The following is a 13,473-nucleotide window of genomic DNA, read 5'->3' on the forward strand; positions in this document are numbered from 1 at the left end:
AAAGTTAGGTATCTATCATTCCACTTAACATCATTTACCAAATGCTGCATTTCAGTAATGGAGCTGTCAGTTTATTCTGATGGTAATGAAAAACAGGTTTTAACATGGAATAAGCCGTGGGTCCACCAGAAAATAACAGTGAATCCAGAGGTCCTGAGGTTTATGCAGTTTAAGGTAACTCTGTAGATTAAATTTCCACCCTCCAGTCCTGAGAGCTGTGGTGTACACACTCAGTCCGAATACCTTGTTGAGCATACAGGACAGTAATTTCCGACACTGCAGGTAACTCCTGCACAAACTGTTCATTCAAGTTGCTGGCTTCTGCTCAAGTACCCATCCCTAGTCCACATGCCCTAGAAAAACACAGGAACCAGTTCGGGACGTAGTTATCCATCCAGCACCCGTCGCTCCTCCCCAAGACTGTCCTCCTGCCGTCCCAGCTCAGTGGGGCCCAGCCCACTACAATCCAGCTCCCGCTCTCCGAACTTCCCCCGCCCACTCACCCCCCACGTGACCAGGACCCGCCCAACCGCCGCTTCGAGTTCCACCAATCAGCAACCACCGCCGCCCAGAATCCGGGACCTGGCGCTCCTCTTTCAAAAAGGCAGCTTAATCCTCCCGCCCTCAGCCGCGCCCCCTTTCCGCTCCCCGCCCCGCCGGTCCCTCCCACTTCCCTCAATTCCCTGTTCCCCTCCTCCCCTCCGGTGGCGCCCTCCCGCTCCCGGCCTTCGCCCCGCCCCACCAGGGGCAGCGCGCTCGCTCTCTTCTCGCGAGATCTGAGCGTCCCCGCCGCGGCCGCCGGGCTCCCCCTCCCGTCCTCCCACCTCCCTCCCCCGGCATCTCTCACTCTCCGGCTCTCCTCCCTCCCTCCTCCCCCCTCCACCCTCTGGGCCGGATCTCGTCTCGCTCAGGCGGAGGAGGAGAAGGAGGAGGAGGAGGACGACGTTCGGCCTGCGCAGTGAGATGTTTGTCCGTCGCCGCCGCCGCCGCCATCGCGGAGGAGCGCGATAAAGGGAGCAGAGCCGGGCGTGAGGGGGACCCTGCGGAGCCACCGCGCCAGCGCAGCCCCCCAGCCGCGTCGGAGCAGCCGGAGCCCGAGCCGCCGCCGCCGCCCCCGCCGCCGCCGCGGCTGCCCAGGGGCCGGCCAGCTCCCCAGCCCTGCCCGGGGGCCGCGCCTCCCCCAGCGTCGCCCCTCGCCTGCCTGCCCGCCTTAAATGTGACACCGGCGTCGCGGAGCGCGACCTGAAGCCGCCGCCGGGGAGGGGACGAGCACCATGTCGAATCTGAGCAAAGGCACGGGCAGCCGGAAGGACACCAAGATGCGGATCCGGGCCTTTCCGGTGAGTCTCTCCTCAGCGTCCGGGACCCCGGGGCCGGGGGCCGGGCCGAGAGCCGCACGCGAGGCCCGGGCTGAAGTCCCCCAACAGGCCGCAGGCCCGGCCTCCCCTCCCCCACGCTCGCCGGCCGCGGGGCGCGAGCCTTCCCGGCAACCGGGCGGCGCGGGGCCCCGGCGCGGCCGCCCTCCCGGGCCGTTCCCCGCGCCGGGAGTCCGGGCCTGGCGCCGCGCCCCCGTCCGAGAGTTGCTCCTTCAGCCGCTCGACGGGCATCGGCTGCGGCCGGGGCCCCTCGGCCGCCCCACGCCTCCCCACGTTGCCGGGGTTGTAGGCCCAGGCTCCGGAGCTGTTAGTAGCGGCGAAGTCCTCCCTGTGTGGGGCGTGTGTGGAACTTTTCACGTGGGGTTTCGTTACACTTTCAAAAATTACCCAGTCTGGCTTGTAGGGTGATGAAGGGGCTGCCCTCTCACTCTGTCCCCCTCCCCAGGCAGGGCTGTGCCACCAGCCTGCCGCCAAAGCAGTGACAGTGGTTCCACGGAATGCTCAGTGGTCATAAACTAGTAACATTGGGCGTATTTATAGCGTCTTTCATCCTGCAAGCCTCCTAAGCACTTTACAAACTGTTGTGCAGGATCGCCTCGCCGCTCGGAGGAAGGCCGGGTGGGAGGAAGCAACAGAGAGCAAACCGGACAATTGGTTCTCCATTTCTCAGCCTTGGGAGCCCAAAGAATGAGTGGAGTCGCCTTGCAGAGTTGCTTTCTTTCATCACTTTCAGTGACAGCAAACGTGTTCTGCTCAGAAACCTTTTCTTTTTTGGCATTACGTTGAGTCGTACCCTTGTGGTGGTTAGTATATAGGGTATAACTTTGAGTGTCATATCTGGTTCGTCCACTCTATGGCAAGCAATTAAAATGTATTGTTGTTAACAAACTGGACATACTTGCCTATGTCGCTACAATAAAAGGCGTACGTCAAGTCAGACGAACTAGCAATCGGACGGAAGATTTTAAAAAGCAAAATTAGAGAAAGATCTTGGTCTTCCCTTCTTAGATTCATAAATACTTCGTATGATGTGCAGGCGAAAGAGGGAGGTTTGTTGTCACTTTTTAAAGAGTGCTTTTCCTGAAGTGCAGTTGCGTGAGAAAAGACATATTAATATGATTGCCCCAGTTGAGTCAAGTAATTTATTTAGTCTCAGAGAACATGAGGGCCTCTCTGAATTCCTAAAATTTAGAGGGATACAGCTCATGCAGAATTCTGAAATTGCAAGAACGTGAATACTAAAATCAGTGTGCGGAAACCTCTGCTTTGTGTAAATAGGTACGATGTATTTAGGAGAATTAAGGGTTTTGATAATTAAAGATTTTTGAAATGTTTCAAACTTTTTTCTAAGTAAACGTGAGAAATGTTGACAAGTGAGTACTAATGAAGCTTAGTAGTATGTTTTCCCTTATAATTGGGCACAGAGCTGGGTTATGAATTTGTGATTAATATTAATTTTCCTACTAAATTCTGACCACTTTAGAGTTTAGAATTACTTAGAATTTTATGAAGTTCATAGTTTTATACAACAGATTTTCTTTTTCTTTTTTTTTTTTTTGAGACAGTTTCGCTCTTGTTGCCCAGGCTGGAGTGCAATGGCGCGATCTCAGCTCCCGGCAACCTCCGCCTCGTGGATTAAAGCGGTTCTCCTGCCTCAGCCTCCTGAGTAGCTGGGATTACAGGCATGCGCCACCACACCCGGCTAATTTCGTATTTTTAGTAGAGACGAGGTTTCTCCCTGTTGGTCAGGCTGGTCTCGAACTCCTGACCTCAGGTGATCCACCCACCTCGGCCTCCCAAAGTGCTGGGATTACAGGCGTGAGCCACCGCGCCCGGCCTATACGACAGATTTTCTGGGAGTGTTTGCGGCCTTACACTACTCAATTCTTGAAGTCTCAAACGTTCTGAGTAAGATTTTTTACTAAAATGTGGAGGAACTCAAATTTGACATCAACTCACTCAAGTTAGTGGCATTCTCATTGACCATTTGTACGTTCATCTATGTGTAATCAAAGTCTTTGACCACTTCGGGTTTCCCTGCTCTTGCCTGTTTTGCCATCATTTAATTTGTTCAGTAAATATTGAATATTATGTGCCAGGCACTGTTCTGGGGGTCTGTCAGGATAACTAGAAAGACTGAGATCCCTGCCTTCTGGAGCTAATATTGTTGGGGAGAAGAGGTGGGAGAGAATTTCATTATTCCTTTAGCTGACCAGTATAATAACGTTGTGTGATGCGTTACCACATAATACTGGAACTTAATTTTTTTTTTTTTAGCTTCGTTATGATTATGAGCTAATTTGGACCCATTCTGTCTATGACTTTTGCAGGTTTTTCTGAAAACCTTACATGAAGTAAGTGACTAGTTTTGATATTCAGTAGTTAATAACTGCTGATTTCTGAAAGAATTTTTCATTACTGCTTAATAAATATTAATAACATTCATAAGTGGTTCCCATTGAAAAGAACTATTATAGTTTATGACCCTTTGTTACAAATATATATGTATCTTAGTGGTAGGGTATTTCATAGTTTTATCTTGTTAACCGTGTGCTTATGGACCTTCAGAATTCCTGTCTTCCAGATTAGCAGTCTTGTACATAACTACAGATTGCATGAGTTGCTAGTCAAAAGTAGTTAATGCATAGTATGCCATAAGGAAAAAATATGGCTGGGCGCAGTGGCTCACGCCTGTGATCCCAGCACTTTGGGAGGCGGAGGCAGGTGGATCACCTGAGATCAGAAGCTTGAGACCAGCCTGGCTGACATGATGAAATCCCATCTCGACTTAAAATACAAAAAAATTAGTGGGGCGTGGTGGTGGATGCCTAGTAATCCCAGCTACTTGGGAGGCTGAGGCTGGAAAATCGCTTGAACCTGTGAGGCCAAGGTTGCAGTGAGCTGAGATCGCGCCATTGCACTCCAGCCTAGGCAACAAAAGCGAAACTGTCTCAAAAAGAAAAAATTGTTTATGGTTATACATATGTACATCCTTAATTGTTTATGGATCCACATATGTACATATTTTAAAATTACTGTATTTTACATCTGTTGTTTGGATATATAGTTACTATAATTTAAGGGAAACCATAGTTTCACCAAAAGTCTCAAGCACTCGGCTGGAGAAGGTGGTTCACACCTTCACACCTGTAATCCTAGCATTTTGGGAGAGGCAAGCCAGGCGGATCACCTGAGGTTAAGAGTTGGAGACCAGCCTTGCCAACATGCAAACCCCTGTCTCTACTAAAAATACAAAAATTTGCCAGATGTGGTGATAACACACCTATAATTCCAGCTACTCGGGAGGCAAAGGCATGAGAATCATTTGAACCTGGGAGGCAGAGGTTGCAGTGAGCCGAGATCATGCCATTGTATTCCAGCCTGGACAACAGAGTGAGACTCTGTCTCATAAAAAAAAAAGAAAAATTGTGTTTAAGGTGGACAACATGATGTGTTGATATATGTATACATTCTGACATGATTACTACCATCAAGCTAATGCAAAATCACCTTTTTTTTTTTTTTTTTTTTGAGACTCGCTCTGTAGGCCAGGCTGAGGTGCAGTGGCACGATTTCGGCTCACTGCAACCTCTGCCTCCTGGGTTCCAACGATTCTTCTGCCTCAGCCTCCCGAGTAGCTGGGATTACAAGCATGCGCCACCACGCCTGGCTAGTTTTTGTATTTTTAGTAGAGACAGAGTTTCACCATTTTGGTCAGGCTGGTCTTAACTCCTGACCTCCTGATCCGCCCGCCTTGGCTTCTCAGAGTACTGGGATTGCAGGTGTCAGCTACCGCGCCTGGCCAATAGTTCTGTTTTTTTTTTGTCTGTGTGATGAGAACAATTAAGATCTACTTCCTTAGCAAGTTTAAAGTATATAATATAGTAGTATTAACTATTCTTACTGTGCTGCACATTTAATCTCCACGATTTATTCATCTTACAACATGTACCCTTTGATCAAAATCCACCCCCCCATTTCTTTCATTCCCCAGCCTGGGCCACAGAGCAAGACTCTGTTTTAAAAAAAATAAAAATAAAAAGTCTCAAGCACTCTTCTCAGATTGTTTTATGAAATTAACTCGTGGAAAAGTATAGAATTATGTTTTGAGATTGTTTTGTTTTCATTCCCAATAGAGTGGTAATTGAACTTACTGGATATTTTATAGATACTACTCCAGATAAATTTCCATCAATAATAACAGATTCTTTTTAGTGTTTCGAGTGCATTTTTTTTTTTCAGGCTAGAGTGCAGTGGCATGATCTCGGCTCACTGCAGCCTCCACCTCCTGGGTTCAACCGATTCTTGTGTCTCAGCCTCCCGAGTAGCTGGGACTACAGGTTTGCGCCACCACATCTGGCTAATTTTTGTATTTTAAGTAGTGATGAGGTTTCGCCATGTTATGTTGGCCAGGCTGGTCTTTAACTCCTGATCTCAGGTGATCCGCCCACCTCTGTTTCCCAAAGTGCTGGGATTATAGATGTGGGCCACCGCACGCAGCCTTAGTGCATATTTTAAGTATACCTTCATCATTGTCTGTAGAAGTTATAATACACAGTTTAATGCACAATTTGCATTTTTAAGTAGACCTTTTCCTAGAAATTCTTTTTAAGATGGAAGACAATAAGGAAGTTTCTGTTTTTGTAAGCTGTTGACAAAGGAAAAGTTTATTCCAGTTTATGAGCTTTCTTGTACAAAGTATATCATTTCACATCTTTTTCATAATGTTTAAACTTTTATTTGTATGCAAAGGAACAACTAGGACCACAAAACTTTTTAAAGAAAGGAGGCAGTAATTGTGAAACTCCTGGAAATAATGTGGGTCTGAATCAAATAATTCTGCCCCAGGGAGTCTCTTTTTACTTCTGGGCTTTGTTCCACCATGTAGGATTAGTTGCTGTCAGGTAAATCTTTTATTATCTTTATCTTTGAAAAGTGATTTCTTACCATTTTTACTGTATGGGGTTTTGTCCACATGGGTTTGATGAGCTTGATTAGAATTGGAGGGGTTACATTTGAATGAAAATGCTGCCTTCTCCTCTTGTCAAACAGTCATGAAGCCTTTCTTGGCCTAGCCTTCAGAGTTTGGGAAACCTGTTATGAAGATGAGTGTCTCCAGAATGTAATCAGGCTCTTAAGATCTCTACCTTGGGGTCCTGGAAGTAGCTTCAGTTAGTTTATAAAAAGCTTGCTAACTCACCATGAGAAAGAGTGTTATGATGAAATGCCCACTCCCTAATGCTAGATGAACTCCACCTGTGTAGCATGGACAGCAACTGTTTGGAAGTGATTATTGGCTGGAACATACAGAGAGACTCACATTAGTGAAAGAGTTTTATGTTCATTTGTAGTATACTTAACAGAAAAGAGTCTAAGGACAGATGGGTACAGTTAATCTTTTTTTTTTTTTCTTCTTCTTCGAGCTACAGAAATGTTTGCTAGATTTGAGGGAACAGCTTCTATCTTCATAGTAGATTTCTCTTTCTTAGGGAAGGTAGTTGTTGCATAGTACTACCTGGACTGGTACATAGAGGAAAGCTGGATGGTAGTCTTGCAGATCACACAGAGTAGAGAATTCATTATAAATTCGTTTTTCATTTTTCATGTTATGAAACAAGGTAAAACAGATTCATTAAAGTGTTACACTTAAACTGATACTGTGTATAGTTTTGGGACAGCCAGTATTGTCATAGCTGTTAGTACCCCTCTGACTTTAGAAGTTAGAAAAATAAAAACATACAGTTGTTACTAACAAAGTATTTATTTTGCCTTGTCTTTCTAGATAGCAATTCAGAGGAACCTGGAAAATTATTAGTTCCAATATTGAATAAGATACTATTTAATATGAAATATAATGTAAAAATTTGGCTTTTTAAGTAATACATAAATCACAAACTTGATTCAGACAAATTAGAGAATGCTTCATTTGTTTGTACATCATTCATTAAATGAAGTTAAGGAATGAAAGCATTTGTCCAGTTCAGGAAGATTACATGATTAAGGCTAGAAAAAGGGGTATGCCTTTTCGTTATGTTATACATTGGGAGACTTCAGAGGTAATTTTTTGTTATTTTCATTCCAGAGTACATGGATGCTCTTAAGTAGTTTTGTTAGGTTTATATAAAAGTTACTAGACAATTTGTAGTTTTAAATAATGCAACTTTTTAAAAAAGTACTTCTTGTTAGCCCATTGTAAGGTCAACAAAATGTAAAGGTATTACTAGTAAGAACAAATCACTGAGTTAACACATGAATTACAATTAGTTATTAGTCTATCACTGTTTTGTGAAAACTATTCAACCATAGTCTGTTAAAGCAATAAATTTATTTTAGCAACCTTTCTAGTTATAACAATGATGTATATTCCTGGTAGAAAAATTGATAATTACCTAAATGTATAAATAGGGAAATAAAAAAAAAATCACCTGTAATCCTAGCCCTTGGAAACAACATTAACATTTTCATGTGTTTTTGGAATTTTGATTTCATACTCTTGGCTGAACACACAGTAAAATTAAGATAATCATTGTATATGCTGCTGTTAAAAAATTTCTTACTGTAATTTTTGAAAACATAGTTTTTCATGACTGTCATACTTTACTTCAGTTTGCTTAGCTGTTTCCCTGTTGCCAAATATTTTGGTTGATTCCAGGGAGTCCATATTTTTTCTATTAAAGAAGATTGCAACTGTGACTATTTAGACACATAAATATTTGAGCCCATCTCTGATTATGGAATTAGTGAGCTGAACATAACTGAAATATATTACCTAATTGACCTCCATAAAGGTAATAATAATAGCTAACACTTTCTAAATGCTTATCATGTACTCTGCATGTCTAAACTTACTCATTTGAGCAACTCTATAGAATACTACTATTATCTGTTCTACAGATGAGGCTTTGCAAGGCTAACTAATTTGCTTAAGATATTCTTCCAAGTGGCAGAACTAGGATTCTGACCCAAGCAATCTGACTCTGAAGTGAGCACTCTTAAGAATTAATTATATTTCCCAAGGTTGTATCAGTTTAACTTCTGTGTAGCAGTGTCTTACCCAACATAATGTATGTTTAATTTTATAGGTGAAAAAATAGTACTTTAATGCTTTAATTTGCATTTCTTTGACTACTTAGGAGAACAAAACTGTGAATAGTCTAGAGAATTTTCATGTACTTTTGCACTGGAGTATTCAACATATGAATATAGGGTTGTGACTAAAAAGTAAAGAGACTGAAAGCATAGTAGTTAAGAGTGTGGGCTTGAATACCAGCTCCATGTCTTTCTAGCTGCATCACCTTTTTTTTTTGGAGACAGTCTTGCTCTGTCACCCAGGCTGGAGTGCAGTGGCGCAATCTCGGCTCACTTCAACCTCCGCCTCTCAGGTTCACGCCATTCTCCTGCCTCAGCCTCCTGAGTAACTGGGACTGCAGGTATCTGCCACCACGCCCGGCTAATTTTTTGTATTTTTAGTAGAGACAGGGTTTCACCGTGTTAGCCAGGATGGTCTTGATCTCCTGACCTCGTGATCTGTCTGCCTCTGCCTCCCACAGTGCTGGGATTACAGGCGTGAGCCACCGCGCCAGCCTCTAGCTGCATAACCTTTAACAAGTTACTTAACTTCTTGTAGTGTCAGTTTTCCCCTGTGTAAAATGAGACTGCTAATAAGACCCACCTTACAGGTTTGTTGTGTGGTAAATAAAGCTTTAAAATAGAACTTAGCACATAGTTAACTATTGTTATACCAGTATTTAGCTGTGATTAGGCCAGTATTAAAAATTGGATGTTATTTTTGCAAGCAGTTACATTGAATGCCATACACTTATTTGAACGGTCCTGTCATATTATTGTACAACTTCTAGAACTTAAGTTTTGAAAAGCCTGCAGAGCCAGTTTGTGAATCGTGCTAAGAAAGCATTCTCAAAGGACATGGGTTTAGTACCACTGGGACACTTAAAGAATCCTGTTGGCTCTTGAGGGGCGGCTTCAAAAACAGAAGTTCCTATATGATTCACACATAATCCTTGGAATAAGTGTGTAACCTCTCGTAACTTTATTGAAGGAGTAAACACTCATTTGGTTTGCATGTTCTATAATATGTACGTTAAATGTTCATCTAAAAACACATCTAGTTTTTCTTTTTTCCTTCCTTTCCTCCCTTTCTCCTCCTTCTCCTCCCCCTCCCCCGCTTTTTTTCCCCACCCCTGAACTAGGTTGTGGTCCCTGTCCAAATCTTATACTAGACACCCTTTTGTACCCACACAGCATTTAACATAGTATGGGTGGTTAGTGAATGATTGATTAAATGAGAAACTAGTCCTCTAAGCCAAACCATAGTAATTGATAAATTCAGTAAGTCAGTGCAAATGGTGCTCTGAAATGTTTGAAATTTTTTAGCTCTAAGTGAAGTCTTAAGGTGTAGTAGTGTGTCATTAAAGATTTTGTGGCACTTTCTGTATGTAGCAGGATAGTCAGCCTAGTCTCCTGGAAAAAATGAGTTGCAATTGTCAGTGACCCTGAATTGGGAGTCTGAAGGCTTGGTCTGTGGTCCAGTCTTTCTGTTTACTAGCTGTGCTCTACATTTCACTTCCTCCACCATGACTCCCCTTCACATCTCATCCCTTTCTGTCACACTGTTAAATTGTACACTCTGGTCCCCTATTTCTCTTGCAGATTAATTTCCCTGTATCTTCAGCCTATTCCTAAAATTCTCTTGATTTCTTTCCACCTGAAACATGGCTTTGCCCTGAGGATGCAGGTTTATCTTTTTGAATTGAGGCTTTTATTTTTCTTATAGTCCTTGAATCATTGGGCCCAGATGTGGTTTATTGCCATGTTCATCATCTTTTTTGGCTTGAGAATTACTCTGCTGCTCTCTCCCTATGACCATCTGACTTCCTGAACTCATGCTTCCTCAGTCATTGAGGAGTTTAATACCTTCCTCACAGATACTATGTTAATATATTCCTCACAGATATGTCTGGCCTCTATCTTAATTTTGTTCATTGCCTGTGGAAGTCATTTATTTATTCAATTTAAAATACATTTATTGTGTGTTGCTGCTATGGGTCAGGTACTGGATCTACAGTGGCAATCAGACAGGCTTGTATTGCAGGGATCTTCACGCTGTCTTAGAGCTTGTCATCCTACTGCTTTAAAAATCTTCCAACTCCAGTATTGCATTCTATCCTAGCTCTTCTGTTTGTTAGATGTAGGACTTTGAGCAAATCACTTAGTGTCTGTCTGTTTCTCTTTTTTGTAAGAAGGAAAAAATGATGATACCTACCTCATAAAATTGTTTTAAAGATAGAGTTAATACATATAAAGCTCTTTAGAATAGTGTTTGGCACATACTAAGCATTATAAATAAATTCAAGCTGTTATTATTTAATTATTCTATCTTGTTGCTTGGTTCCTTCTCACATTAATGTGCCCTTTGATCTCAGGAAGACCCTTTCATTCTCCCAAGCCATGGTGCTTTCACTTCCACCTATGTTACCAGTTGACCCTTTCTTACTACCTCCCCAAAACAAGGCCAGAAATAGCAGCAGAAAGTATCTTGGATCTTTCCACCTGTTTGCCCCCACTGAACTTATTTTCTAGCTGCTCCTGGAGAAAATTGCAAGATAGTGGTCTCTAATTTAGCTGGACTCTCATTGCCTCTGAGCAGTTTCTTTTGTGTCCCCGGTCAACTTCCTCTCCCCTTTCTTGCCTGAGCTATTCCAAACTTTAATCATTGTCCTTAAGCTCTCTATTGAGAATTCTCTTACTGCTCTTCAAGAAACCTAACTACTACATCACTGTGAAAAGGAATGTAATTAGGTGAAAGTTCAAAGTTCTTTCAGCATTCTTCCCTTTCAATTATGTTATTTAATCTGCATCTTTATTCATTCTCAACTCCTTCCCTCTGGTCTCAGTGAAGGAAGATGTCTTTTCCCTGTCTTCTGCATTATAGTAACTACCTCCTTTCACAGCCAAGATTCTTGAGAGAGGAGTCTGTGTTTCCTTTTTTAGAGCATAATTTTCTTGAGGCCTCAGTCTTTTTTATGACTGATCAGCACGGCAGTATGCACCCAGCATATAGTACACAATGTTGAATAAAGGAACTAGCAGACTCTTTAAGTTTGTTTCCTCCTCGTCAAGATGAGAACTTACAGTGGCCTTTCACAAATTGTGAGGATTAAATGAAATCATATCAGAAAATGCTTTCTAATAGTGATATCACTAAGACATTTAAAAGAATTTCCCAGTGATAAAATCAAAATTTTCAACTGTAATTCTGTTTCGTGTAGGGCAGTTATTTTCAAATGTTTACAGGGAGCCTGGAGGGTGTCTAGGACCCAGGAGGCCTAGGAAGTGTTAAAGAAATCTTCCAAATCTCCCTCTGTGGTCCTTAAGAGCAGCTCCTGTTGTTACCATTTGTATGTGGGATTCTGTAAAATACTTCAATTTAAGAAATTCTGTTAACCATTGCTTTAAAATCACTAGTTATTAATGAATCTTTTTTAAAGAGGAGGAGAATACTATTTGCTCAATTTGATTACGGTTAACAGGAAATTGAGAACTGATCCTATAGTTGCCTTAACTCCTAATCCAAGTCTGTTGCTACTAGACAGTATTGTGTTTTTTTAAAATTTGGTTTTAAAGTTGGAAGTGTAACTAAGCAAAACTTCCTAATTTGACCTCCATTTAGTACTTGTAATCATTGAGAAAGGAATGGACCCAGATTTACTCTTTAAATGAGAAATGTTACTGCTGAGCAGATGAATAAAACGACTTCAAAGGGGAATTTTTACCTACTTTAAGAAAATACAAGATTTCTTAGCAATACTTTTTTTATAAAAGCAAGCCATCACCGCTAAGAGGAGTTCTTTGACATATGTGTTTGTAAGTCATTCTTACCTAGAACAGCTCTTAACTGAGAAACTCTTAGCCTCTTCTGTTTGCCCTGTCCTCTCCAAAGTAATGGTGAAAAATTCCTTTTTCTTTTTCATCTCCAATTCCTTTCCATTTCCACTAGAGGTTGCCTTATAAGATTAGTAACAACTTGTTGGATGTCTGACTTGTGGAAGGCTGTTTTAGATACTTTGAACTAATTATCTGAAATCCCCAAAACAATTTTAAGTATGATGTTGTTACTCTTGTTTTTAAATCTATTTGGGTCTCAGGGAGGACTAGTAAAATATTTATGATATTACATATACAGCTAGAGAAGGGCAGAGTTGGGATTCAAATTCCAGGTATGTCTGACTGAAAAGTTCATGTTGTTTTCATTATACAGAAAATTAATTCTAAGGTTACCTTTTTAATTATTAGCTAGGGGCAGATCTGGGGACCCTGAAGCTTATACAGTGCACTACTCTACAAAAAGAATCTAACTTTAGGTTCCAGGCGTTGGAAGGAGACTTCGTAAGCTTCCTTTGTAAGCTTAAGTAATGGCTTTAAGTAAATGGACCATTTATAAAAGGAAAAACCTTGGAAATGTGCATTGTTCAGTAACATTTGAATATATAACTTGTTTAAGGGGACCGTAGTGTGTATTGACTTGAATAAAGCAGTCAAAAGCATAACCTGTAAGAAAGGCTTCTTATTACTAGTTGACCTATTTATGAGTTAACACTTTGCTACTCTAAATTGTAAGGCTGACTACACACATTAAAAAAAATTGGTTAATAGAAATCTAAGTGTATACTTAGCAAAAAGTGATTCCTTGAAGTTAATAATGTTTAAAATACTTCGATTTTTAATTTTTTGTCTCTAAGAGTATACCAAAGTGATAGATTAAACAGTAAAATGTGTTGGAAATACAAGGATTAAATTCCCTAGTAATAATTTGCTACTTTTGGTGTATGCAAATGAGACATGAAAGCAATATGCTTTTTTGATGAATGCTCTCACTAGCCAAATAATAATTTGCGTGCTCTTATTTATGTTAGTATTTTAATTTTTAAGCACTGAAAGTGACTCCTGTAATCTTTTTGTGGTGCTATAACAAAATCCTGCAGACTGAGTAATTTATAAAGAACAGAAATGTATTTTCTCACACTTGTGGAGGCTGGGAAGTTCAAGGTCAAGGTGCTGCAGGTTCTGCTGTCTCATG

General features: G+C 41.7%; 1 protein-coding gene across 3 annotated transcripts in view; it reads left to right on the forward strand.

Moving 5' to 3' along the window:
- The first annotated feature begins 901 nt into the window (after window positions 1–901).
- CUL3 (cullin 3) overlaps window positions 902–13,473 on the forward strand; it is a 116,203-nt gene continuing 103,631 nt past the window's right edge. For all 3 annotated transcript variants that reach the window (XM_033230045.1, XM_033230047.1, XM_033230049.1), the window contains exon 1: window positions 902–1,340. In XM_033230045.1, coding sequence (XP_033085936.1) covers window positions 1,275–1,340 — 66 coding nt within the window. In that variant the 5' untranslated portion in view covers window positions 902–1,274. The remainder of the gene's footprint in view (window positions 1,341–13,473) is intronic.

Source organism: Trachypithecus francoisi, unplaced genomic scaffold (assembly GCF_009764315.1).
Source record: "Trachypithecus francoisi isolate TF-2019V2 unplaced genomic scaffold, Tfra_2.0 Lachesis_group13, whole genome shotgun sequence".
Taxonomy (NCBI): domain Eukaryota; kingdom Metazoa; phylum Chordata; class Mammalia; order Primates; family Cercopithecidae; genus Trachypithecus; species Trachypithecus francoisi.